The sequence below is a fragment of the Crinia signifera genome, chromosome 5 (genome assembly GCF_055691185.1).
Source record: "Crinia signifera chromosome 5, ASM5569118v1, whole genome shotgun sequence".
NCBI classification, from domain to species: Eukaryota; Metazoa; Chordata; class Amphibia; order Anura; family Myobatrachidae; genus Crinia; species Crinia signifera.
The window spans coordinates 5,639,515-5,663,803 of record NC_139221.1 but is presented as its reverse complement, the minus strand read 5'-3'; the positions used below and the strand labels follow the sequence as shown (position 1 = coordinate 5,663,803).

The window sequence follows — 24,289 nt, the reverse complement described above, 5'->3', positions numbered from 1 at the left end:
CGTCACTGCTGCTGCCTAGGAAATGATAGTAACTCCGAGCGTACCTGAATGAGCCTCATCCCGCCCTGATACCACTTCTCTCCCATACTGTGATGTAACACATCTACCCCTTTGTATCGGTTTTGCTACACATTATAAATACCATTTTCTAATATACAACATACATTTGTAAATGGTCCATATGGGACAGATGAATTACCCAATCACGGCACAGCATTGGCTGCTACTCACCATTGTAGCCCTGCAACGCTCGGGACACCACAGATTTGGCCACGGATTCATAGACCGTTTCCTGCGACGCATTCTGGAGGATTCCATCCACGTGGAACGACCAATCGGATCGCTTGTTATTGACAACCCCGAGTCGCTCATCCTTCTTGAGGAGAATGTCGATGGCCTGAGGAGTTGGGGGATGGGGTGACACATGTAGGTGTCAGAGTACATGTAATGTTACAGCCGCTGGGAAATGACAGACATTACTAGCCGAGCCTCACCTTGCTGTCTTCCCCAAGCCTGATAATCTCTTTAGCAAAGTGAGCGGTCGGCCTGAAGCGGACAAAGACCCGTACGTCGCTGCTCTCACCGCCCATGTCGGCCTCCTGGAAAACACAGCGGTATGACGTCACTGCCCTGTGGGAGAATGGCTGGCACTGACACACATGGACCTGACATAGTGTCACTTCTCCTGGCCATGTATGCTGGGCGCTGTGCCCGCTGCGTGCCCCTAGGCATCGGCCTACATGGCCTGTACCCAGAGCCTGCTTCGGAAACTATGTCATATAATGCCAGTGATAGACTATTGGCACATAATGGGAGGGGGCAGGATTACCAATGCTTGCAGAGAGATAAAGTAGCAGCTGACCAGCTCCTAACTGCCATGTTACAGACTGTGCTTTTAAAATGTCAGTTATGAGCTGTTTGGCTGCCACTTTATCCGTCTCTGCTTTGTGTGACAGATGTACCAAGTCTAATAGAGCATAGGCTTGGTGAGATGCACAGGGCACGCGCGCGGTGAGATGTCGAGGGCGCGCGCGGTGAGATGTGGAGGGCGCGCGCGGTGAGATGCGGAGGGCGCGCGCGCGGTGAGATGCGCAGGGCGCGCTCGCGGTGAGATGCGCAGGGCGCGCTCGCGGTGAGATGCGCAGGGCGCGCTCGCGGTGAGATGCGCAGGGCGCGCGCGCGGTGAGATGCGCAGGGCGCGCGCGCGGTGAGATGCGCAGGGCGCGCGCGCGGTGAGATGCGCAGGGCGCGCTCGCGGTGAGATGCGCAGGGCGCGCTCGCGGTGAGATGCGCAGGGCGCGCGCGTGGTGAGATGCGCAGGGCGCGCGCGCGGTGAGATGCGCAGGGCGCGCGCGCGGCGAGATGCGCAGGGCGTGCGCGCGGCGAGATGTGCAGGGCGCGCGCGTGGTGAGATGTGCAGGGCACGCGTGCGGTGAGATGCGCACTGTTTAATTATAGAAGCAAAATCAAATAGAAAATGGAATGGCATATATTGGTTTTTCCACATTTGATGCGATCCCAATGCGCGCTCCCACGTAGTGTAAATCAATTACATATACAGTATTAGCAGGACTGTACAGTACAGATCTGTACTACATAGCAAAATCTAACGGGAACACTGTAACCAACCCAGATCCAATAGGGGTCTATAGAAAGTGAAATCTCACCATGTGAGAGAGATAAAGTACCAACCAGCTCCTGTCATGTCTCAAAGCCAGCCCGTGACATGGCAGCTAGGACTGCTACTTTATCTCTCCCCAAGGCTTGGTACATCTGCCACACAACGCAGAGATGGGTAACCTAGAGAGAGATAAAGCATATGTCTATAACACGGCAAGTAGGAGCTCACTGACTGCTACTTTACCTCTCTCCCATGGCTAGGCCGGATACACATCCTTACTACATGGGTGCCCCCCTGCCCTACCTGGTACAGCACAGAACACTCCCTCAGCCACTCACCTGCTCTCACCCTCTGAGTGTAAACTCTCTGGTCTCCATGGTGACGGCTCACACACCGGAAGTGGGCGTGTCACATGACTGGCGCGGCCGCAATTGGGGTGGATTCTACGTCTGATCCCTAACACCCCACCACACCCCCCCCCCCCATACCCCCCCATACCCCGTGATGACCCCTCCCCCCGGAGAGCCGCCGCCGGTACGGGGCTGGAGAACGGGAGCGCGCAGCCGGTGCTACCCGGAAGTGCGTCACCAGGCGGGGGCGGGGCCATGCCGGGTCACAGGGCTCAGTGTCACAGCGCTTCCCGCCGGGTCACAAGATGGTGGACGAGCTGGAGGAGCTGGAGGACCTGGTGCACGTCACGGTGGGCGACCTCCCCAGCCGCGGCTATGGCGTCATGGAGGAGATCCGACGTCAGGGCAAGCTGTGTGACGTCACGCTCAAGGTAGGGAGGCGTGACCCTTTCCTTCCACAGTCATACCTCATCCCCCTGCACACTGAACCCCCCCCAATACCACCCCCTGTACACTGACACCCCCCCATTACCACCCCCCTGTACACTGACACCCCCCCCCATTACCACCCCCCTGTACACTGACACCCCCATTAATACCATCCCCCTGTACACTGACACTTCCCCCCAATACCATCCCCCTGTACACTGACACTTCCCCCCAATACCATCCCCCTGTACACTGACACTTCCCCCCAATACCATCCCCCTGTACACTGACACCCGCCCAATACCAGCCCACATCCCCCCTGTACACTGACACCCCCATTAATGCCATCCCCCTGTACACTGACACCTCCCCCAATACCAGCCCCCATCCCTCCTGTACACTGAAACCCCACCCAATACCAACCCCCTGTACACTGCCCCCCCCCAATACACTGACACCCCCCCCCCATTACCACCCCCCTGTACACTGACACCCCCATTAATACCATCCACCTGTACACTGACACCTCCCCCCAATACCATCCCCCTGTACACTGACACCCCCCCAATACCAGCCCCCATCCCTCCTGTACACTGACACCCCACCCAATACCAGCCCCCTGTACACTGCCCCCCCCCCAATACCATCCTCCCCTGTACACTGACACCCCCCCCCAATGTACACTGACAGCCCCCCAATACCATCCCCTTGTACACTGACACCCGCCCAATACCAGCCCACATCCCCCCTGTACACTGACACCCCCATTAATACCATCCCCCTGTACACTGACACCTCCCCCAATACCAGCCCACTTCCCCCCTGTACACTGACAGCCCCCCAATACCAGCCCCCATCCCTCCTGTACACTGACACCCCACCCAATACCAGCCCCCTGAACACTGCCTCCCCAATACCATCCCCCCTGTAGACTGACAGCCCCCCAATACCATCCCCTTGTACACTGACACATCCCCCCAATACCAGCCCACTTCCCCCCTCTACACTGACACCCCCCCCCCCAATACCAGCCCCCATCCCTCCTGTACACTGACACCCCACCCAATACCAGCCCCCTGTACACTGCCCCCCCCCCAATACCATCCCCCCTGTACACTGACAGCCCCCCAATACCATCCCCCCTGTACACTGACACCTCCCAATATCATCCCCCTGTACACTGACACTTCCCCCAATACCATCCCACATCCCCTCTGTACACTGAAACCCCCCCAATACCATCCTTTTGTACACTGACACCTCCCCCCAATACCAGCCCACTTCCCCCCTGTACACTGACACCCCCCCCCCCCCCTCAATACAATTCCCTTGTACACTGACACTTCCCCCCAATACCATCCCTGTTATATATGTATTTGTCCTCCCCTATCTGACAGGTTGTCCCCTATGTGCCTGATCTGCCTGTTACTGCATCCATATTACATCATCTAATTAGTAACAAACCTTGTCATTACCATACAGTGTGGGCGCTCTTCCCCTCCCCACGTGGCAGGGGTGGTTAAACCGGTCCTTGAGATCTACCAATGGCCACGTTTCCTAGACCCCCTAGCTGGTGCGCAGCTGTATCCATTAGTAACTGTCACACGTGCTGCAGTCATTCCCACTATAGCTCTACAGGTGGCCTGATACACAAGAGCTGTTGGTAGATCTTGAGGACCGGTTTGACCACCCCTGACTTGTGGCGCCAAGTTCCTGTGTGGCGTCTAGAGCAGGAACATCAGTACATTATCTCCTGGTGTAGTGCTGTCACTGAGATGTGTCATCACTGTGTGGGTGTGACAGCAGGAGACAGCTGTGCATTGTGTCCTCACATTGCCTCGTCCCGGGAGTCTGCGGATATTCCCTGAGGGCTGCGGATCACAGGGACAATGAGCTTAATTCAGTACTGCTCGCTAAGCAGCGATTGGTTGCTGCTCAGCAAGCGCCTTAACACCGCCCAGCCAAATGCCTGCCTAATACTCTGGGCACCAAATGATGTTGGATCACCCTAATGTATCAGTTTCAGGTGCTTGGTACCCCAAAGTTACAGTCTCGCCCATTATATATTACTCCAGGATGGATATCTTCCCTGTATGTAAGCCGGGACTGAGGCTCTGTCACACGGGGTGGGTTCAGCCTGTATCGCGTCTCCTCACCACTGATGGGAACCATGGTCCAGTTGTGAGGTGTTCAGGGCCCAGGAGGCTTATATGGGCTCCCTATAGACAGCTAGGCCTCCTATGCTCTGTACAACCTGCGTCTCCTCACCACTGACCGGAACCATGGTCCAGGTGTGAGGTGTTCAGGGCCCAGGAGGCTTATATGGGCTCCGTATAGACAGCTAGGCCTCCTATGCTATGTACAGGCGTCTCCTCACCACTGATGGGAACCATGGTCCAGGTGTGAGGTGTTCAGGGCCCAGGAGGCTTATATGGGCTCCGTATAGACAGCTAGGCCTCCTATGCTCTGTACAACCTGCATCTCCTCACCACTGACCGGAACCATGGTCCAGGTGTGAGGTGTTCAGGGCCCAGGAGGCTTATATGGGCTGTGTATACACAGCTAGGCCTCCTATGCTCTGTACAACCTGCGTCTCCTCTCCACTGATGGGAACCATGGTCCAGGTGTGAGGTGTTCAGCGCCCAGGAGTCTTATATGGGCTGTATATAGACAGCTAGGCCTCCTATGCTCTGTACAACCTGCGTCTCCTCACCACTGACGGGAACCATGGTCCAGGTGTGAGGTGTTCAGGGCCCAGGAGGTGTATATGGGCTGTGTATAGACAGTTAGGCCTCCTATGCTCTGTACAACCTGCGTCTCCTCACCACTGATGGGAACCATGGTCCAGGTGTGAGGTGTTCAGGGCCCAGGAGGCTTATATGGGCTGTGTATAGACAGCTAGGCCTCCTATGCTCTGTACAACCTGCGTCTCCTCACCACTGACGGGAACCATGGTCCAGGTGTGAGGTGTTCAGGTCCCAGGAGGCTTATATGGGCTGTGTATAGACAGTTAGGCCTCCTATGCTCTGTACAACCTGCGTCTCCTCACCACTGATGGGAACCATGGTCCAGGTGTGAGGTGTTCAGGGCCCAGGAGGCTTATATGGGCTGTGTATAGACAGCTAGGCCTCCTATGCTCTGTACAACCTGCGTCTCCTCACCACTGATGGAAACCATGGTCCAGGTGTGAGGTGTTCAGGGCCCAGGAGGCTTATATGGGCTGTGTATAGACAGCTAGGCCTCCTATGCTCTGTACAACCTGCGTCTCCTCACCACTGATGGGAACCATGGTCCAGGTGTGAGGTGTTCAGGGCCCAGGAGGCTTATATGGGCTGTGTATAGACAGCTAGGCCTCCTATGCTCTGTACAACCTGCGTCTCCTCACCACTGATGGGAACCATGGTCCAGGTGTGAGGTGTTCAGGGCCCAGGAGGCTTATATGGGCTGTGTATAGACAGCTAGGCCTCCTATGCTCTGTACAACCTGCGTCTCCTCTCCACTGATGGGAACCATGGTCCAGGTGTGAGGTGTTCAGGGCCCAGGAGGCTTATATGGGCTGTGTATAGACAGCTAGGCCTCCTATGCTCTGTACAACCTGCGTCTCCTCTCCACTGATGGGAACCATGGTCCAGGTGTGAGGTGTTCAGGGCCCAGGAGGCTTATATGGGCTGTGTATAGACAGCTAGGCCTCCTATGCTCTGTACAACCTGCGTCTCCTCACCACTGATGGGAACCATGGTCCAGGTGTGAGGTGTTCAGGTCCCAGGAGGCTTATATGGGCTGTGTATAGACAGTTAGGCCTCCTATGCTCTGTACAACCTGCGTCTCCTCACCACTGATGGGAACCATGGTCCAGGTGTGAGGTGTTCAGGGCCCAGGAGGCTTATATGGGCTGTGTATAGACAGCTAGGCCTCCTATGCTCTGTACAACCTGCGTCTCCTCTCCACTGATGGGAACCATGGTCCAGGTGTGAGGTGTTCAGGGCCCAGGAGGCTTATATGGGCTGTGTATAGACAGCTAGGCCTCCTATGCTCTGTACAACCTGCGTCTCCTCTCCACTGATGGGAACCATGGTCCAGGTGTGAGGTGTTCAGGGCCCAGGAGGCTTATATGGGCTGTGTATAGACAGCTAGGCCTCCTATGCTCTGTACAACCTGCATCTCCTCACCACTGATGGGAACCATGGTCCAGGTGTAAGGTGTTCAGGGCCCAGGAGGCTTATATGGGCTGTGTATAGACAGCTAGGCCTCGTATGCTCTGTACAACCTGCGTCCCCTCACCACTGATGGGAACCATGGTCCAGGTGTGAGGTGTTCAGGGCCCAGGAGGCTTATATGGGCTGTGTATAGACAGCTAGGCCTCGTATGCTCTGTACAACCTGCGTCCCCTCACCACTGATGGGAACCATGGTCCAGGTGTGAGGTGTTCAGGGCCCAGGAGGCTTATATGGGCTGCGTACACATGGAACCTGCGTGTCATCACCACTGACAGGAACCAGCTTGGTGTTGGTGTGTGAGCTGCTTAGCCTGAGATCAGCAGCAAATCCGTGTGTGAGCCGGTGCGTCGCTGAGTATAATATCCATATGTCCTCCGGTCACACACACACCAGCACAGGTTGTTGGTGGTTACTGCCCCCTGGTATTCATGTGTAGTTGTGCCCACACTAGACTATCACATCTGCTTGCTGGTCATCTTGTGCCAGGAATGTGGGCAGGAATATGGAGCTTGTTCCCCCTTTGCAGCAGTAACTCACCTGGGAAGTGAAAGTGTTACTGAATATCTGCGCTAGAGCAGCTTATGGGCCGTTTGTGAGATTCTGTAGGGTGACCACCAACAACCCATAATAGTGAACAGAAAAAACATCAAAAGAGCTAAATTATTCTAAGAATAAGTGACGTGCAATGAGACAATCCGTGTGCATCAGACAATAGAACCGGATACTTTCCTCATATATACTGTATATAACGGGAGAACACAGTCCGTATATTCTCTTGTGGAATGGGTAATTCTCAAGGGGTGAATACGGACGATCCAAATAACCCGGGAGTGCAATGTGAACGGTTTCTTTATATCTAAGTGAGTGAGGTTATGCACCTCCTAAAACCGATTTTGGGTAACATTAAAGAACCCTTTCAATGCACTTTATCCTCCGCTCTTGTGTCAGTGGGGTGCGCCATCTTTTTCACAGACGCCTGTTTACACAGTTGACTTTATTTATTCTTCTGAAACCGTATTACACATTGTATTATCCTTTGTCACATTGCGCTTCCGGATCATTTGGATCAATCATTGGATCGTCCGATTTCACCCCTTGAGAATTACCCATTCTACAAGAGAATATACGGACTGTGTTCTCCCGTTATAGATGTGAGGAAAGTATCCGGTTCTATTGTCTGATGCACATTGTACTCCTTGCACGTCACTTATTCTTAGAATATTTAGCGCTTTTGATTGTTTTTGTTATTCACAAAAAAAAAAAAAAAATTCTCCTGGGCAGACTTGGCATCCTCTGTATAGGGGGTAGTGTTACGTCCACAGGCCTTTTGTGACGTTCCCTGTCCAGAGTGTCTGTGCACTAAGCAGATTACTGGGTAATCACTGCTCGCTTGTAAGGTCACTCAGAACTGGAGCAGGAGTTTTCTGTAGACAGGTAGAGCAGACTTTGGTGATGCATCCTCCTGGGTCGCCTACATGTGGCAGAGACAGACCTATTATGGGTCCAGTGTCTTGGAGAATGCAGCCGGTAACTCACTGGGTCCTAATGAAGTAATCAGAGGAATAGGCCACCTACAATATGTCTGCCTCGGCTGTGTATGTGTGGTGGGTGTGCTTCCTCTTCCCTGCCTGGAGTGTCGCTGTCTGCTGTAGTGCTTCTAGCACAGTGTGGTCTGTATATCAGCACTGATATGCAAACCAGACCTTTTCTTGAAACCCCACAGCAGACAGCGACACCCCAGGCAGGGAAGAGGAACTGCATGGGTTTATAAAGATGGCGGGTGCTAGAATGAACACTATGTACAGTTTGCTTATGATCTTTGCATGGAGCGGTCAGCGTGCCCTGTGCAGTATATAATCTGCTGCGCTAATGTCTGCGCCAGACGCCCAAATACAAGCTGTGTGGTCCACTAACAATCAGTGCTCTGTCCTTTAAGGTCGGGGAGCACAAGTTCAGCGCCCATCGGATTGTGTTGGCGGCCTCCATACCGTACTTCCACGCCATGTTCACCAATGACATGATGGAGTGTAAGCAGGATGAGATTGTCATGCAGGGGATGGACCCCAGGTAACCCTCTCCCCCCCCCCATCGCCCCTCTGTGTGTGTTCATCTGCTTTATGGTGATCAGTAACACCCGCCTCTCTCGCCCGCAGCGCCCTGGAGTCTCTGATAAACTTTGCCTACAATGGGCGTCTAGCGATAGACCAGCAGAACGTGCAGTCCCTCCTGATGGGGGCCAGCTTCCTGCAGCTACAGAACATAAAGGACGCATGCTGCTCATTCCTGAAGGAGAGGTAGGTGGAGGGCCAGGGGTGGCGTCATTCTGCTGCTCTCATACCAGGAGAACGTGCCTGGCGTTATTTCACCCTATTCGGGGTTATATGAAGCATCAGTTGCTGTCTGTTGGCTGCGCAGGTATTGCGGAGTTGGTGGTGACAGTATCGCGCAGAGGTGGCGCAGATGTTTGTGTCCTGTAACCGCTCCACACATGGAGTTTGATTGTGAGATGGGTATATATCCCAGCGCGCTACTGGCGGAGCACTTGTACACTAGCTCCCATCCTGGCATGCTACTGGTGGAACACTTGTACACTAGCTCACATCCTGGCATGCTACTGGTGGAACACTTGTACGCTAGCTCCCATCCTACTGGCGGAGCACTTGTACGCTAGCACCCATCCTGGCATGCTACTGGTGGAACACTTGTACACTAGCTCACATCCTGGCATGCTACTGGTGGAACACTTGTACGCTAGCTCCCATCCTACTGGCGGAGCACTTGTACACTAGCTCCCATCCCAGCATGCTACTGGCGGAGCACTTGTACACTAGCTCCCATCCCGACATGCTACTGGTGGAACACTTGTACACTAGCTCCCATCCCGACATGCTACTGGCGGAGAACTTGTACACTAGCTCCCCTCCCGACATGCTACTTGTGGAACACTTGTACACTAGCTCCCATTCCGACATGCTACTGGGGGAGCACTTGTGAACTAGCTCCCATCCCGACATGCTACTGGCGGAGCACTTGTACACTAGCTCCCATCCCGACATGCTACTGGTGGAACACTTGTACACTAGCTCCCATCCCAGCATGCTACTGGTGGAACACTTGTACACTAGCTCCCATCCCGACATGCTACTGGCGGAACACTTGTACGCTAGCTCCCATCCCGACATGCTACTGGCGGAACACTTGTACGCTAGCTCCCATCCCGACATGCTACTGGCGGAGCACCTGTACACTAGCTCCCATCCCGGCGCGCTACTGGCGGAGCACTTGTACACTAGCTCCCATCCCGACATGCTACTGGGGGAGCACTTGTACACTAGCTCCCATCCCGACATGCTACTGGCGGAGCACTTGTACACTAGCTCCCATCCCGACATGCTACTGGCGGAGCACTTGTACACTAGCTCCCATCCTACTGGCGGAGCACTTGTACACTAGCTCCCATCCCAGCATGCTACTGGTGGAACACTTGTACACTAGCTCCCATCCCAGCATGCTACTGGTGGAACACTTGTACACTAGCTCCCATCCCGACATGCTACTGGCGGAACACTTGTACGCTAGCTCCCATCCCGACATGCTACTGGCGGAGCACCTGTACACTAGCTCCCATCCCGGCGCGCTACTGGCGGAGCACTTGTACACTAGCTCCCATCCCGACATACTACTGGCGGAGCACTTGTACACTAGCTCCCATCCTGGCATGCTACTGGTGGAGCACTTGTACACTAGCTCCCATCCTGACATGCTACTGGCGGAGCACTTGTACACTAGCTCCCATCCCGACATGCTGCTGGCGGAGCACTTGTACACTAGCTCCCATCCCGACATGCTACTGGCGGAGCACTTGTACACTAGCTCCCATCCCGACATGCTGCTGGCGGAGCACTTGTACACTAGCTCCCATCCCGACATGCTACTGGCGGAGCGCTTGTACACTAGCTCCCATCCCGACATGCTACTGGCAGAGCACTTGTACACTAGCTCCCATCCCGGCATGCTACTGGTGGAACACTTGTACGCTAGCTCCCATCCTACTGGCGGAACACTTGTACACTAGCTCCCATCCCGGCCTGCTGCTGGCGGAGCACTTGTACACTAGCTCCCATCCCGACATGCTGCTGGCGGAACACTTGTACACTAGCTCCCATCCCGACATGCTGCTGGCGGAGAACTTGTACACTAGCTCCCATCCTACTGGCGGAACACTTGTACACTAGCTCCCATCCCGGCCTGCTGCTGGCGGAGAACTTGTACACTAGCTCCCATCCCGACATGCTACTGGCGGAGCACTTGTACACTTGCTCCCATCCCGACATGCTACTGGCGGAGCACTTGTACACTAGCTCCCATCCCAACATGCTGCTGGCGGAGAACTTGTACACTAGCTCCCATCTCGACATGCTGCTGGCGGAGCACTTGTACACTAGCTCCCATCCCGACATGCTACTGGGGGAGCACTTGTACACTAGCTCCCATCCCGACATGCTACTGGCGGAGCACTTGTACACTAGCTCCCATCCCAACATGCTGCTGGCGGAGCACTTGTACACTAGCTCCCATCCCGACATGCTACTGGCGGAGCACTTGTACACTAGCTCCCATCCCAACATGCTGCTGGCGGAGCACTTGTACACTAGCTCCCATCCCGACATGCATGCCTATTCTGCAGAATACATCTCTGTTCCCAGTGATTATTAATAGTGGGTAGAAAGAACCTGTCTCACAGCAGCAGGAGCGGAAATGGAGGTTTTCAAATGTATCATATTTACTGTATATTTCCCCATTGCAATGTTTTCTGTGTTCTCTTAGGCTGCACCCCAAAAATTGTCTGGGTGTGCGTCAGTTTGCGGAAACCATGATGTGTGCGGTGCTGTACGACGCTGCAAATCGATTCATCCATGAGCACTTTGTGGAGGTCTCTATGTCGGAGGAATTCCTGGCCCTGGCCTTTGATGAAGTCTTGGAGCTGGTCTCCAGGGATGAGCTAAACGTAAAGGCTGAAGAACAGGTAACGCAGGGGCTGGAGGGGGGCTTCCAGGTGATGGTAGGTGGGTGACATCACAGTGACAGCAGCTCTGTATAGTAAGCAGGTGATCATGGGAGATGAGGACCCTTCTCTGCTGCACTCCCCACCCAGTGATCTGTATCCATCCAGTGTGACACTGACCAGAGAGGGGATCCTACATTGTGCGTGCGCATGTGACAGGGGTAGTGACATGATGTGAGGAGGGGAATGGAGGCAGCAGGAAGCCACAGACTGAGAGTTATATAGTGGGAGGAGCAGGGTCCCCAGCAGCACAGAGTGTATCAGGAGATGAGGGATATGTCAGTGAGGACAGGGCTGCATGTGACGGGGCAGTGACATGATGTGAGGAGGGGAATGGGGGCAGCAGGAAGCCACAGGCTGATAGTTATATAGTGGGAGGAGCAGGGTCCCCAGCAGCACAGAGTATATCAGGAGATGAGGGATGTGTCAGTGAGGACAGGGCTGCATGTGACAGGGCAGTGACATGATGTGAGGAGGGGAATGGGGGCAGCAGGAAGCCACAGACTGAGAGTTATATAGTGGGAGGAGCAGGGTCCCGAGCAGCACAGAGTATATCAGGAGATGAGGGATGTGTCAGTGAGGACAGGGCTGCATGTGACAGGGGCAGTGACATGATGTGAGGAGAGGAATGGGGGCAGCAGGAAGCCACAGACTGACAGTTATATAGTGGGAGGAGCAGGGTCCCCAGCAGCACAGAGTATATCAGGAGATGAGTGATGTGTCAGTGAGGACAGGGCTGCATGTGACAGGGGCAGTGACATGATGTGAGGAGGGGAATGGGGGCAGCAGGAAGCCACAGACTGAGAGTTATATAGTGGGAGGAGCAGGGTCCCCAGCAGCACAGAGTATATCAGGAGATGAGTGATGTGTCAGTGAGGACAGGGCTGCATGTGACAGGGGCAGTGACATGATGTGAGGAGAGGAATGGGGGCAGCAGGAAGCCACAGACTGACAGTTATATAGTGGGAGGAGCAGGGTCCCCAGCAGCACAGAGTATATCAGGAGATGAGTGATGTGTCAGTGAGGACAGGGCTGCATGTGACAGGGGCAGTGACATGATGTGAGGAGAGGAATCCCCCATTCCTCTCCTCACATCATGTCACTGCCCCTGTCACATGCAGCCCTGTCCTCACTGACACATCACTCATCTCCTGGGATGTGTCAGTGAGGACAGGGCTGCATGTGACGGGGGCAGTGACATGATGTGAGGAGGGGAATGGGGGCAGCAGGGAGCCACAGACTGAGAGTTATATAGTGGGAGGAGCAGGGTCCCCAGCAGCACAGAGTATATCAGGAGATGAGTGATGTGTCAGTGAGGACAGGGCTGCATGTGACAGGGGCAGTGACATGATGTGAGGAGGGGAATGGGGGCAGCAGGAAGCCACAGACTGAGAGTTATATAGTGGGAGGAGCAGGGTCCCCAGCAGCACAGAGTATATAAGCAGATGAGTGATGTGTCAGTGAGGACAGGGCTGCATGTGACAGGGGCAGTGACATGATGTGAGGAGGGGAATGGGGGCAGCAGAAAGCCACAGACTGAGAGTTATATAGTGGGAGGAGCAGGGTCCCCAGCAGCACAGAGTGTATCAGGAGATGAGGGATGTGTCAGTGAGGACAGGGCTGCATGTGACAGGGGCAGTGACATGATGTGAGGAGGGGAATGGGGGCAGCAGGAAGCCACAGACTGAGAGTTATATAGTGGGAGGAGCAGGGTCCCCAGCAGCACAGAGTATATAAGCAGATGAGTGATGTGTCAGTGAGGACAGGGCTGCATGTGACAGGGGCAGTGACGTGATGTGAGGAGGGGAATGGAGGCAGCAGGAAGCCACAGACTGAGAGTTATATAGTGGGAGGAGCAGGGTCCCCAGCAGCACAGAGTGTATCAGGAGATGAGTGATGTGTCAGTGAGGACAGGGCTGCATGTGACAGGGGCAGTGACGTGATGTGAGGAGGGGAATGGAGGCAGCAGGAAGCCACAGACAGAGTTATATAGTGGGGGGAGCAGGGTCCCCAGCAGTAGTATTGTATGTTGGAGTAGAAGGTGGGGAAGGGGTCTTCCAGCGATTGCTCCCAGGACACTTACAGGCGGTTTCCCCTGTGGACAGGTGTTTGAAGCCGCCCTGGCCTGGGTGCGATATGAGCGGGAGCAGCGAGAGGTCTTCCTACCTGAACTGCTGACTAAGATCCGCCTGCCCCTGTGCCGCCCTCAGTTCCTCACAGACCGCGTCCAGCAGGATGACCTGGTGCGCTGCTGCCATAAATGCCGGTACGTTACTTCCTGCCCACAGCGCTGATCACATCGCAGTTGATATTGCCACACACATTGCACACAGCCATCTTATGGCAGAACAAGGCAGCAAAGACATAAAATGGCCGCCAGTAACCTTACAGCAGTGTCTCGTTTATGAGGTAATTCCGCCATCTTACCCCTTTCTGTGTTACAGGGACCTTGTAGATGAAGCTAAGGACTATCACCTGATGCCGGAGCGTAGGCCGCACCTTATGGCATTCAAAACTCGCCCTCGATGCTGCACGTCCATAGCGGGACTGATCTACGCTGTGGGCGGACTCAATTCAGCAGGTACCTTGTTCTCCTGGTCACATTTGTGCAGTGTGGGGAGCTCTGTTACTGGTGATCACGGTGGGGGAGCTCTGTTACTGATGATCACGGTGGGTGAGCTCTGTTACTGGTGATCACGGTGGGGGAGCTCTGTTACTGGTGGTCACGGTGGGGGTGCTCTGTTACTGGTGAGCACGGTGGGTGAGCTCTGTTACTGGTGAGCACGGTGGGTGAGCTCTGTTACTGGTGAGCACGGTGGGGGAGCTCTGTTACTGGTGAGCACGGTGGGGGAGCTCTGTTTCTGGTGAGCACGGTGGGGGAGCTCTGTTACTGGTAAGCACGGTGGGTGAGCTCTGTTACTGGTAAGCACGGTGGGTGAGCTCTGTTACTGGTGAGCACGGTGGGGGAGCTCTGTTACTGGTGAGCACGGTGGGGGAGCTCTGTTACTTGTGAGCACGGTGGGGGAGCTCTGTTACTGGTGAGCACGGTGGGGGAGCTCTGTTACTGGTGAGCACGGTGGGGGAGCTCTGTTACTGGTGAGCACGGTGGGGGTGCTCTGTTACTGGTGAGCACGCTGTGTGAGCTCTGTTACTGGTGAGCACGGTGGGGGAGCTCTGTTACTGGTGAGCACGGTGGGGGAGCTCTGTTACTGGTGAGCACGGTGGGGGAGCTCTGTTACTGGTGAGCACGGTGGGGGAGCTCTGTTACTGGTGGTCACGGTGGGGGTGCTCTGTTACTGGTGAGAGCACGGTGGGGGAGCTCTGTTACTGGTGAGCACGGTGGGGGAGCTCTGTTACTGGTGAGCACGGTGGGGGAGCTCTGTTACTGGTGATCACGGTGGGGGTGCTCTGTTACTGGTGAGCACGGTGGGTGAGCTCTGTTACTGGTGAGCACGGTGGGTGAGCTCTGTTACTGGTGAGCACGGTGGGGGAGCTCTGTTACTGGTGAGCACGGTGGGGGAGCTCTGTTACTGGTGAGCACGGTGGGGGAGCTCTGTTACTGGTGAGCACGGTGGGGAGCTCTGTTACTGGTGAGCACGGTGGGGGTGCTCTGTTTCTGGTGAGCACGGTGGGGGAGCTCTGTTACTGGTGAGCACGGTGGGGGTGCTCTGTTTCTGGTGAGCACGGTGGGGGAGCTCTGTTACTGGTGAGCACGGTGGGGGAGCTCTGTTACTGGTGAGCACGGTGGGGTGGTGGGTGTGTGTGTCTGTCCCTCCGTGCAGTGTGGAGAGCTCTGTTACTGGTGAGCACGGTGGGTGAGCTCTGTTACTGGTGAGCACGGTGGGGGAGCTCTGTTACTGGTGAGCACGGTGGGGGAGCTCTGTTACTGGTGGTCACGGTGGGGGTGCTCTGTTACTGGTGAAAGCACGGTGGGGGAGCTCTGTTACTGGTGAGCACGGTGGGGGAGCTCTGTTACTGGTGATCACGGTGGGTAAGCTCTGTTACTGGTGATCACGGTGGGGGAGCTCTGTTACTGGTGGTCACGGTGGGGGTGCTCTGTTACTGGTGAGCACGGTGGGTGAGCTCTGTTACTGGTGAGCACGGTGGGTGAGCTCTGTTACTGGTGAGCACGGTGGGGGAGCTCTGTTACTGGTGAGCACGGTGGGGGAGCTCTGTTACTGGTGAGCACGGTGGGTGAGCTCTGTTACTGGTGAGCACGGTGGGTGAGCTCTGTTACTGGTGAGCACGGTGGGGGAGCTCTGTTACTGGTGAGCACGGTGGGGGAGCTCTGTTACTGGTGAGCACGGTGGGGGAGCTCTGTTACTGGTGAGCACGGTGGGGGAGCTCTGTTACTGGTGAGCACGGTGGGGGAGCTCTGTTACTGGTGAGCACGGTGGGGGTGCTCTGTTACTGGTGAGCACGCTGTGTGAGCTCTGTTACTGGTGAGCACGGTGGGTGAGCTCTGTTACTGGTGAGCACGGTGGGTGAGCTCTGTTACTGGTGAGCACGGTGGGTGAGCTCTGTTACTGGTGAGCACGGTGGGGGAGCTCTGTTACTGGTGAGCACGGTGGGGGAGCTCTGTTACTGGTGGTCACGGTGGGGGTGCTCTGTTACTGGTGAGAGCACGGTGGGGGAGCTCTGTTACTGGTGAGCACGGTGGGGGAGCTCTGTTACTGGTGAGCACGGTGGGGGAGCTCTGTTACTGGTGATCACGGTGGGGGTGCTCTGTTACTGGTGAGCACGCTGGGTGAGCTCTGTTACTGGTGAGCACGCTGGGTGAGCTCTGTTACTGGTGAGCACGCTGGGTGAGCTCTGTTACTGGTGAGCACGGTGGGTGAGCTCTGTTACTGGTGAGCACGGTGGGGGAGCTCTGTTACTGGTGAGCACGGTGGGGGAGCTCTGTTACTGGTGAGCACGGTGGGGAGCTCTGTTACTGGTGAGCACGGTGGGGGTGCTCTGTTTCTGGTGAGCACGGTGGGGGTGCTCTGTTTCTGGTGAGCACGGTGGGGGAGCTCTGTTACTGGTGAGCACGGTGGGGGAGCTCTGTTACTGGTGATCACGGTGGGGGTGCTCTGTTACTGGTGAGCACGCTGGGTGAGCTCTGTTACTGGTGAGCACGGTGGGTGAGCTCTGTTACTGGTGATCACGGTGGGGGTGCTCTGTTACTGGTGAGCACGGTGGGGGTGCTCTGTTACTGGTGAGCACGGTGGGTGAGCTCTGTTACTGGTGAGCACGGTGGGGGAGCTCTGTTACTGGTGAGAGCACGGTGGGGGAGCTCTGTTACTGGTGAGCACGGTGGGGGAGCTCTGTTACTGGTGAGCACGGTGGGGTGGTGGGTGTGTGTGTCTGTCCCTCCGTGCAGTGTGGAGAGCTCTGTTACTGGTGAGCACGGTGGGTGAGCTCTGTTACTGGTGAGCACGGTGGGTGAGCTCTGTTACTGGTGAGCACGGTGGGTGAGCTCTGTTACTGGTGAGCACGGTGGGTGAGCTCTGTTACTGGTGAGCACGGTGGGGGAGCTCTGTTACTGGTGAGAGCACGGTGGGGGAGCTCTGTTACTGGTGAGAGCACGGTGGGGGAGCTCTGTTACTGGTAAGCACGGTGGGGGAGCTCTGTTACTGGTGAGCACGGTGGGGGAGCTCTGTTACTGGTGAGCATGGTGGGGTGGTGTTTGTGTGTGTGTGTGTGTCCCGATCAGCTGCGCGGAGTGTGTCAGCTACCATCAGTGTGAGCCCATTCTGCTCTCAGTTGGGTACGCTGGAGGGGTCACAGCTGTGCATGTGTCGGCATGTGCGTTATCACTTTGTTTCCGCTCGCGCAGTGAATCACTGTTAAATGTTTAAGACGAGTAGCGCATTTCTACGCAGGCGACTCTCTGAACGTGGTGGAAGTCTTTGACCCAATCGCCAACCGCTGGGAGAAATGCCAGCCTATGACGACGGCGCGCAGCAGGGTGGGCGTGGCTGTCGTCAACGGACTCCTTTATGCCATTGGCGGTTATGACGGCCAATCACGTCTGAGCACTGTGGAAGTCTACAACCCAGAGACAGATACATGGACCAAAGTTGGAAGCATGAACAGCAAGAGAAGGTAAATGTCAGCCGGTCCTCCAGTAACCCACTGCCTAGGGTGCACGCCATTCTACTACCCCCCCCCCCCTTCTCCGGCAACCCACTGCATAGGAGGCACGCCATCATACCCCCATCCGGTAACCAACTGCCTGGGGTGCACGTCATCCTACCATCCAGGAATGCAGGAGCTGGAGGACGATACGCAGGGATCCGGGATTTGCGGGCAGGGATGTGGGGGACGGTATGGAGGGATGCGGGAGCCAGGGGAGGTATGTGGGATCTGCGGGCAGGGATGTGGGAGCCAGGGGAGGTATGTGGGATCTGCGGGCAGGGATGTGGGAGCCAGGGGAGGTATGTGGGATCTGCGGGCAGGGATGTGGGGGACGGTGGGCAGGGATGCGGGGGACGGTATGCTGGATCTGCAGGCAGGGATGTGGGAGCTAAGGGACGGTATGCAGGGATGCGGGAGCCAGGGGCAGGTATGTGGGATCTGCGGGCAGGGATGTGGGGGACGGTATGCAGGGATGTGGGAGCTAAGGGACGGTATGCAGGGATGCGGGAGCCAGGGGCAGGTATGTGGGATCTGCGGGCAGGGATGTGGGGGACGGTATGCAGGGATGTGGAAGCCAGGGCAGGTATGTGGGATCTGCGGGCAGGGATGTGGGGGACGGTATGCAGGGATGCGGGAGCCAGGGGCATGTATGTGGGATCTGCGGGCAGGGATGTGGGGGACGGTATGCAGGGATGCGGGAGCCAGGGGCAGGTATGTGGGATCTGCGGGCAGGGATGTGGGGGACGGTATGCAGGGATGCGGGAGGCAGAGGCAGGGATGCATGAGCTGGGGGATCGGATGCGGGAGACGGTATGCTGGATCTGCAGGCAGGGATGTGGGAGCTAAGGGACGGTATGCAGGAGCTGGGGGATGGCATGCAGGGATGAGGGCGCTGTGGGACGGGATGCGGGAACTGCGGGCAGGGATGAGGGAGCTGGGGGACGGTATGCTGGGATGCGGGCAGGTGTGCAGGAATGCGGGAGCTGGGGGATGGTATGCAGGGATGAGGGCGCTGTGGGGCGGTATGCAAGGATGAGGGAACTGCGGGCAGGGATGAGGGAGCTGTGTGCATGGATGTGGGAGCTGGGGGACGGGATGCGGGAGCTGCGGGACGGTATGCAGGGATGCGGGAGCCGGGGGACGGTATGCAGGATGCGGGAGCTGCGGGCAGGGATGTGGGACCTGGGGGACGGTATGCAGGGATGAGGGAGCTGAGGGCAGGGATGCGGGAGCTGAGGGACGGTATGCAGGGATGAGGGAGCTGCGGGCAGGGACGTGGGAGCTGGGGGACGGTATGCAGGGATGCGGGAGCTGGGGGACGGTATGCAGGGATGCGGGAGCTGGGGGACGGTATGCAGGGATGCGGGAGCTGGGGGACGGTATGCAGGGATGTGGGACCTGGGGGACGGTATGCAGGGATGCGGGAGCTGGGGGACGGTATGCAGGGATACGGGAGCTGGGGGACGGTATGCAGTGATGAGGGAGCTGGGGGCAGGGATGCGGGAGCTGGGGGACGGTATGCAGGGATGAGGGATCTGCTCGCAGGTGCTCAGGGATGCGGGAGCTGGGGGACGGTATGCAGGGTTGATGGATCTGCGGGCAGGTGCTCAGGGATGCGGGAGCTGGGGGACGGTATGCAGGGATGAGGGAGCTGAGGGCAGGGATGTGGGAGCTGTGCGACGGTATGCAGGGATGAGGGCGCTGTGGGACAGTATGCAGGGATGAGGGAACTGCGGGCAGGTGTGCAGGGATGCAGGAGCTGGGGGACGGTATGCAGGGATGAGGGAACTGCGGGCAGGTGTGCAGGGATGCGGGAGCTGGGGGACTATATGCAGAGATGCGGGAGCTGCGGGCAAGTGTGCAGGGATGCGGGAGCTGGGGGACGGTATGCAGGGATGAGGGGACTGCGGGCAGGTGTGCAGGGATGAGGGAGCTGCGGGCAGGTGTGCAGGGATGCGGGAGCTGGGGGACGGTCTGAAGGGATGAGGGAACTGCCGGCAGGTGTGCAGGGATGCAGGAGCTGGGGGACGGTATGCAGGGATGCGGGAGCTGCGGGCAGGGATGCGGGAGCTGGGGGACGGTATGCAGGGATGCGGGAGCTGTGTGCAGGGATGCGGAAGCTGGGGGACGGTATGCAAGGATGCGGGAGCTGCGGGCAGGGACGTGGGATCTGGGGGACGGTATGCAGGGATGAGGGAGCTGTGGGCAGGGATGTGGGACCTGGGGAACGGTATACGGGAGCTGCGGGCAGCGATGTGGGACCTGGGGGACGGTATGCGGGAACTGCGGGCAGGGACGTGGGACCTGGGGGACGGTATGCAGGGATGAGGGAGCTGCGGGCAGGTATGCAGGGATGAGGGAGCTGCGGGCAGGTGTGCAGGGATGCGCGAGCTGGGGGACGGTATGCAGGGATGAGGGAGCTGCGGGCAGGTGTGCATGGATGCGGGAACTGGGGGACGGTATGCAGGGATGAGGGAGCTGCGGGCAGGTGGGCAGGGATGAGGGAGCTGCGGGCAGGGATGTGGGACCTGGGGGACGGTATGCAGGGATGAGGGCGCTGCGGGCAGGGATGTGGGACCTGGGGGACGGTATGCAGGGATGTGGGACCTGGGGGACGGGATGCGGGAGCTGCGGGACGGTATGCAGGGATGCGGGAGCCGGGGGATGGTATGCAGGATGCGGGAGCTGCGGGCAGGGACGTGGGACCTGGGGGACGGTATGCAGGGATGAGGGAGCTGAGGGCAGGGATGCGGGAGCTGAGGGACGGTATGCAGGGATGAGGGCACTGCGGGCAGGGATGAGGGAGCTGCGGGCAGGGACGTGGGAGCTGGGGGACGGTATGCAGGGATGCGGGAGCTGGGGGACGGTATGCAGGGATGCGGGAGCTGGGGGACGGTATGCAGGGATGCGGGAGCTGGGGGACGGTATGCAGGGATGTGGGACCTGGGGGACGGTATGCAGGGATGCGGGAGCTGGGGGACGGTATGCAGGGATGCGGGAGCTGGGGGACGGTATGCAGTGATGAGGGAGCTGGGGGACGGTGTGCAGGGATGCGGGAGCTGGGGGACGGTATGCAGGGATGAGGGATCTGCTCGCAGGTGCTCAGGGATGCGGGAGCTGGGGGACGGTATGCAGGGTTGATGGATCTGCGGGCAGGTGCTTAGGGATGCGGGAGCTGGGGGACGGTATGCAGGGATGAGGGAGCTGAGGGCAGGTGTGCAGGGATGTGGGAGCTGTGCGACGGTATGCAGGGATGAGGGCGCTGTGGGACAGTATGCAGGGATGAGGGAACTGCGGGCAGGTGTGCAGGGATGCGGGAGCTGGGGGACGGTATGCAGGGATAAGGGAACTGCGGGCAGGTGTGCAGGGATGCGGGAGCTGGGGGACTATATGCAGAGATGCGGGAGCTGCGGGCAAGTGTGCAGGGATGCGGGAGCTGGGGGACGGTATGCAGGGATGAGGGGACTGCGGGCAGGTGTGCAGGGATGAGGGAGCTGCGGGCAGGTGTGCAGGGATGCGGGAGCTGGGGGACGGTCTGAAGGGATGAGGGAACTGCCGGCAGGGATGCAGGAGCTGGGGGACGGTATGCAGGGATGCGGGAGCTGCGGGCAGGGATGCGGGAGCTGGGGGACGGTATGCAGGGATGCGGGAGCTGTGTGCAGGGATGCGGAAGCTGGGGGACGGTATGCAAGGATGCGGGAGCTGCGGGCAGGGACGTGGGATCTGGGGGACGGTATGCAGGGATGAGGGAGCTGTGGGCAGGGATGTGGGACCTGGGGAACGGTATGCGGGAGCTGCGGGCAGCGATGTGGGACCTGGGGGACGGTATGCGGGAACTGCGGGCAGGGACGTGGGACCTGGGGGACGGTATGCAGGGATGAGGGAGCTGGGGGACGGTATGCAGGGATGAGGGAGCTGGGGGACGGCATGCAGGGATGAGGGAGCTGCGGGCAGGTGTGCAGGGATGAGGGAGCTGCGGGCAGGTGTGCAGGGATGCGCGAGCTGGGGGACGGTATGCAGGGATGAGGGAGCTGCGGGCAGGTGTGCATGGATGCGGGAACTGGGGGACGGTATGCAGGGATGAGGGAGCTGAGGGCAGGGATGTGGGAGCTGTGCGACGGTATGCAGGGATGAGGGCGCTGTGGAACAGTATGCAGGGATGAGGGAACTGCGGGCAGGTGTGCAGGGATGCAGGAGCTGGGGGACGGTATGCAGGGATGAGGGAACTGCGGGCAGGTGTGCAGGGATGCGGGAGCTGGGGGACTATATGCAGAGATGCGGGAGCTGCGGGCAAGTGTGCAGGGATGCGGGAGCTGGGGGACGGTATGCAGGGATGAGGGGACTGCGGGCAGGTGTGCAGGGATGAGGGAGCTGCGGGCAGGTGTGCAGGGATGCGGGAGCTGGGGGACGGTCTGAAGGGATGAGGGAACTGCCGGCAGGTGTGCAGGGATGCAGGAGCTGGGGGACGGTATGCAGGGATGCGGGAGCTGCGGGCAGGGATGCGGGAGCTGGGGGACGGTATGCAGGGATGCGGGAGCTGTGTGCAGGGATGCGGAAGCTGGGGGACGGTATGCAAGGATGCGGGAGCTGCGGGCAGGGACGTGGGATCTGGGGGACGGTATGCAGGGATGAGGGAGCTGTGGGCAGGGATGTGGGACCTGGGGAACGGTATACGGGAGCTGCGGGCAGCGATGTGGGACCTGGGGGACGGTATGCGGGAACTGCGGGCAGGGACGTGGGACCTGGGGGACGGTATGCAGGGATGAGGGAGCTGCGGGCAGGTATGCAGGGATGAGGGAGCTGCGGGCAGGTGTGCAGGGATGCGCGAGCTGGGGGACGGTATGCAGGGATGAGGGAGCTGCGGGCAGGTGTGCATGGATGCGGGAACTGGGGGACGGTATGCAGGGATGAGGGAGCTGCGGGCAGGTGGGCAGGGATGAGGGAGCTGCGGGCAGGGATGTGGGACCTGGGGGACGGTATGCAGGGATGAGGGCGCTGCGGGCAGGGATGTGGGACCTGGGGGACGGTATGCAGGGATGTGGGACCTGGGGGACGGGCTGCGGGACGGTATGCAGGGATGCGGGAGCCGGGGGACGGTATGCAGGATGCGGGAGCTGCGGGCAGGGACGTGGGACCTGGGGGACGGTATGCAGGGATGAGGGAGCTGAGGGCAGGGATGCGGGAGCTGAGGGACGGTATGCAGGGATGAGGGCACTGCGGGCAGGGATGAGGGAGCTGCGGGCAGGGACGTGGGAGCTGGGGGACGGTATGCAGGGATGCGGGAGCTGGGGGACGGTATGCAGGGATGCGGGAGCTGGGGGACGGTATGCAGGGATGCGGGAGCTGGGGGACGGTATGCAGGGATGTGGGACCTGGGGGACGGTATGCAGGGATGCGGGAGCTGGGGGACGGTATGCAGGGATGCGGGAGCTGGGGGACGGTATGCAGTGATGAGGGAGCTGGGGGACGGTGTGCAGGGATGCGGGAGCTGGGGGACGGTATGCAGGGATGAGGGATCTGCTCGCAGGTGCTCAGGGATGCGGGAGCTGGGGGACGGTATGCAGGGTTGATGGATCTGCGGGCAGGTGCTTAGGGATGCGGGAGCTGGGGGACGGTATGCAGGGATGAGGGAGCTGAGGGCAGGTGTGCAGGGATGTGGGAGCTGTGCGACGGTATGCAGGGATGAGGGCGCTGTGGGACAGTATGCAGGGATGAGGGAACTGCGGGCAGGTGTGCAGGGATGCGGGAGCTGGGGGACGGTATGCAGGGATGAGGGAACTGCGGGCAGGTGTGCAGGGATGCGGGAGCTGGGGGACTATATGCAGAGATGCGGGAGCTGCGGGCAAGTGTGCAGGGATGCGGGAGCTGGGGGACGGTATGCAGGGATGAGGGGACTGCGGGCAGGTGTGCAGGGATGAGGGAGCTGCGGGCAGGTGTGCAGGGATGCGGGAGCTGGGGGACGGTCTGAAGGGATGAGGGAACTGCCGGCAGGTGTGCAGGGATGCAGGAGCTGGGGGACGGTATGCAGGGATGCGGGAGCTGCGGGCAGGGATGCGGGAGCTGGGGGACGGTATGCAGGGATGCGGGAGCTGTGTGCAGGGATGCGGAAGCTGGGGGACGGTATGCAAGGATGCGGGAGCTGCGGGCAGGGACGTGGGATCTGGGGGACGGTATGCAGGGATGAGGGAGCTGTGGGCAGGGATGTGGGACCTGGGGAACGGTATGCGGGAGCTGCGGGCAGCGATGTGGGACCTGGGGGACGGTATGCGGGAACTGCGGGCAGGGACGTGGGACCTGGGGGACGGTATGCAGGGATGAGGGAGCTGGGGGACGGTATGCAGGGATGAGGGAGCTGGGGGACGGTATGCAGGGATGATGGAGCTGCGGGCAGGTGTGCAGGGATGAGGGAGCTGCGGGCAGGTGTGCAGGGATGCGGGAACTGGGGGACGGTATGCAGGGATGAGGGAGCTGCGGGCAGGGATGAGGG

The 24,289-nt window shown here is 58.7% G+C and overlaps 2 protein-coding genes across 4 annotated transcripts in view; one reads left to right on the top strand and one right to left on the bottom strand.

Moving 5' to 3' along the window:
- KIF9 (kinesin family member 9) overlaps window positions 1-2,114 on the bottom strand; it is a 97,836-nt gene extending 95,722 nt beyond the window's left edge. Inside the window, exons 1-3 of one of the 2 annotated variants that reach the window (XM_083186554.1) lie at window positions 1,960-2,114; window positions 495-599; window positions 232-397 (exon numbers count right to left, since the gene is read on the bottom strand). In XM_083186554.1, coding sequence (XP_083042680.1) covers window positions 232-397; window positions 495-590 — 262 coding nt within the window. In that variant the 5' untranslated portion in view covers window positions 591-599; window positions 1,960-2,114. The remainder of the gene's footprint in view (window positions 1-231; window positions 398-494; window positions 600-1,959) is intronic. The other variant, XM_083186553.1, reaches the window with a different exon arrangement.
- An 11-nt stretch (window positions 2,115-2,125) lies between these two features.
- The window catches only part of KLHL18 (kelch like family member 18), a 47,822-nt gene continuing 25,658 nt past the window's right edge, over window positions 2,126-24,289 (top strand). Inside the window, exons 1-7 of one of the 2 annotated variants that reach the window (XM_083186559.1) lie at window positions 2,126-2,402; window positions 8,554-8,684; window positions 8,771-8,911; window positions 11,445-11,643; window positions 13,788-13,948; window positions 14,127-14,263; window positions 17,532-17,769. In XM_083186559.1, the coding sequence (XP_083042685.1) occupies window positions 2,277-2,402; window positions 8,554-8,684; window positions 8,771-8,911; window positions 11,445-11,643; window positions 13,788-13,948; window positions 14,127-14,263; window positions 17,532-17,769 (1,133 nt within the window). In that variant the 5' untranslated portion in view covers window positions 2,126-2,276. The remainder of the gene's footprint in view (window positions 2,403-8,553; window positions 8,685-8,770; window positions 8,912-11,444; window positions 11,644-13,787; window positions 13,949-14,126; window positions 14,264-17,531; window positions 17,770-24,289) is intronic. The other variant, XM_083186561.1, reaches the window with a different exon arrangement.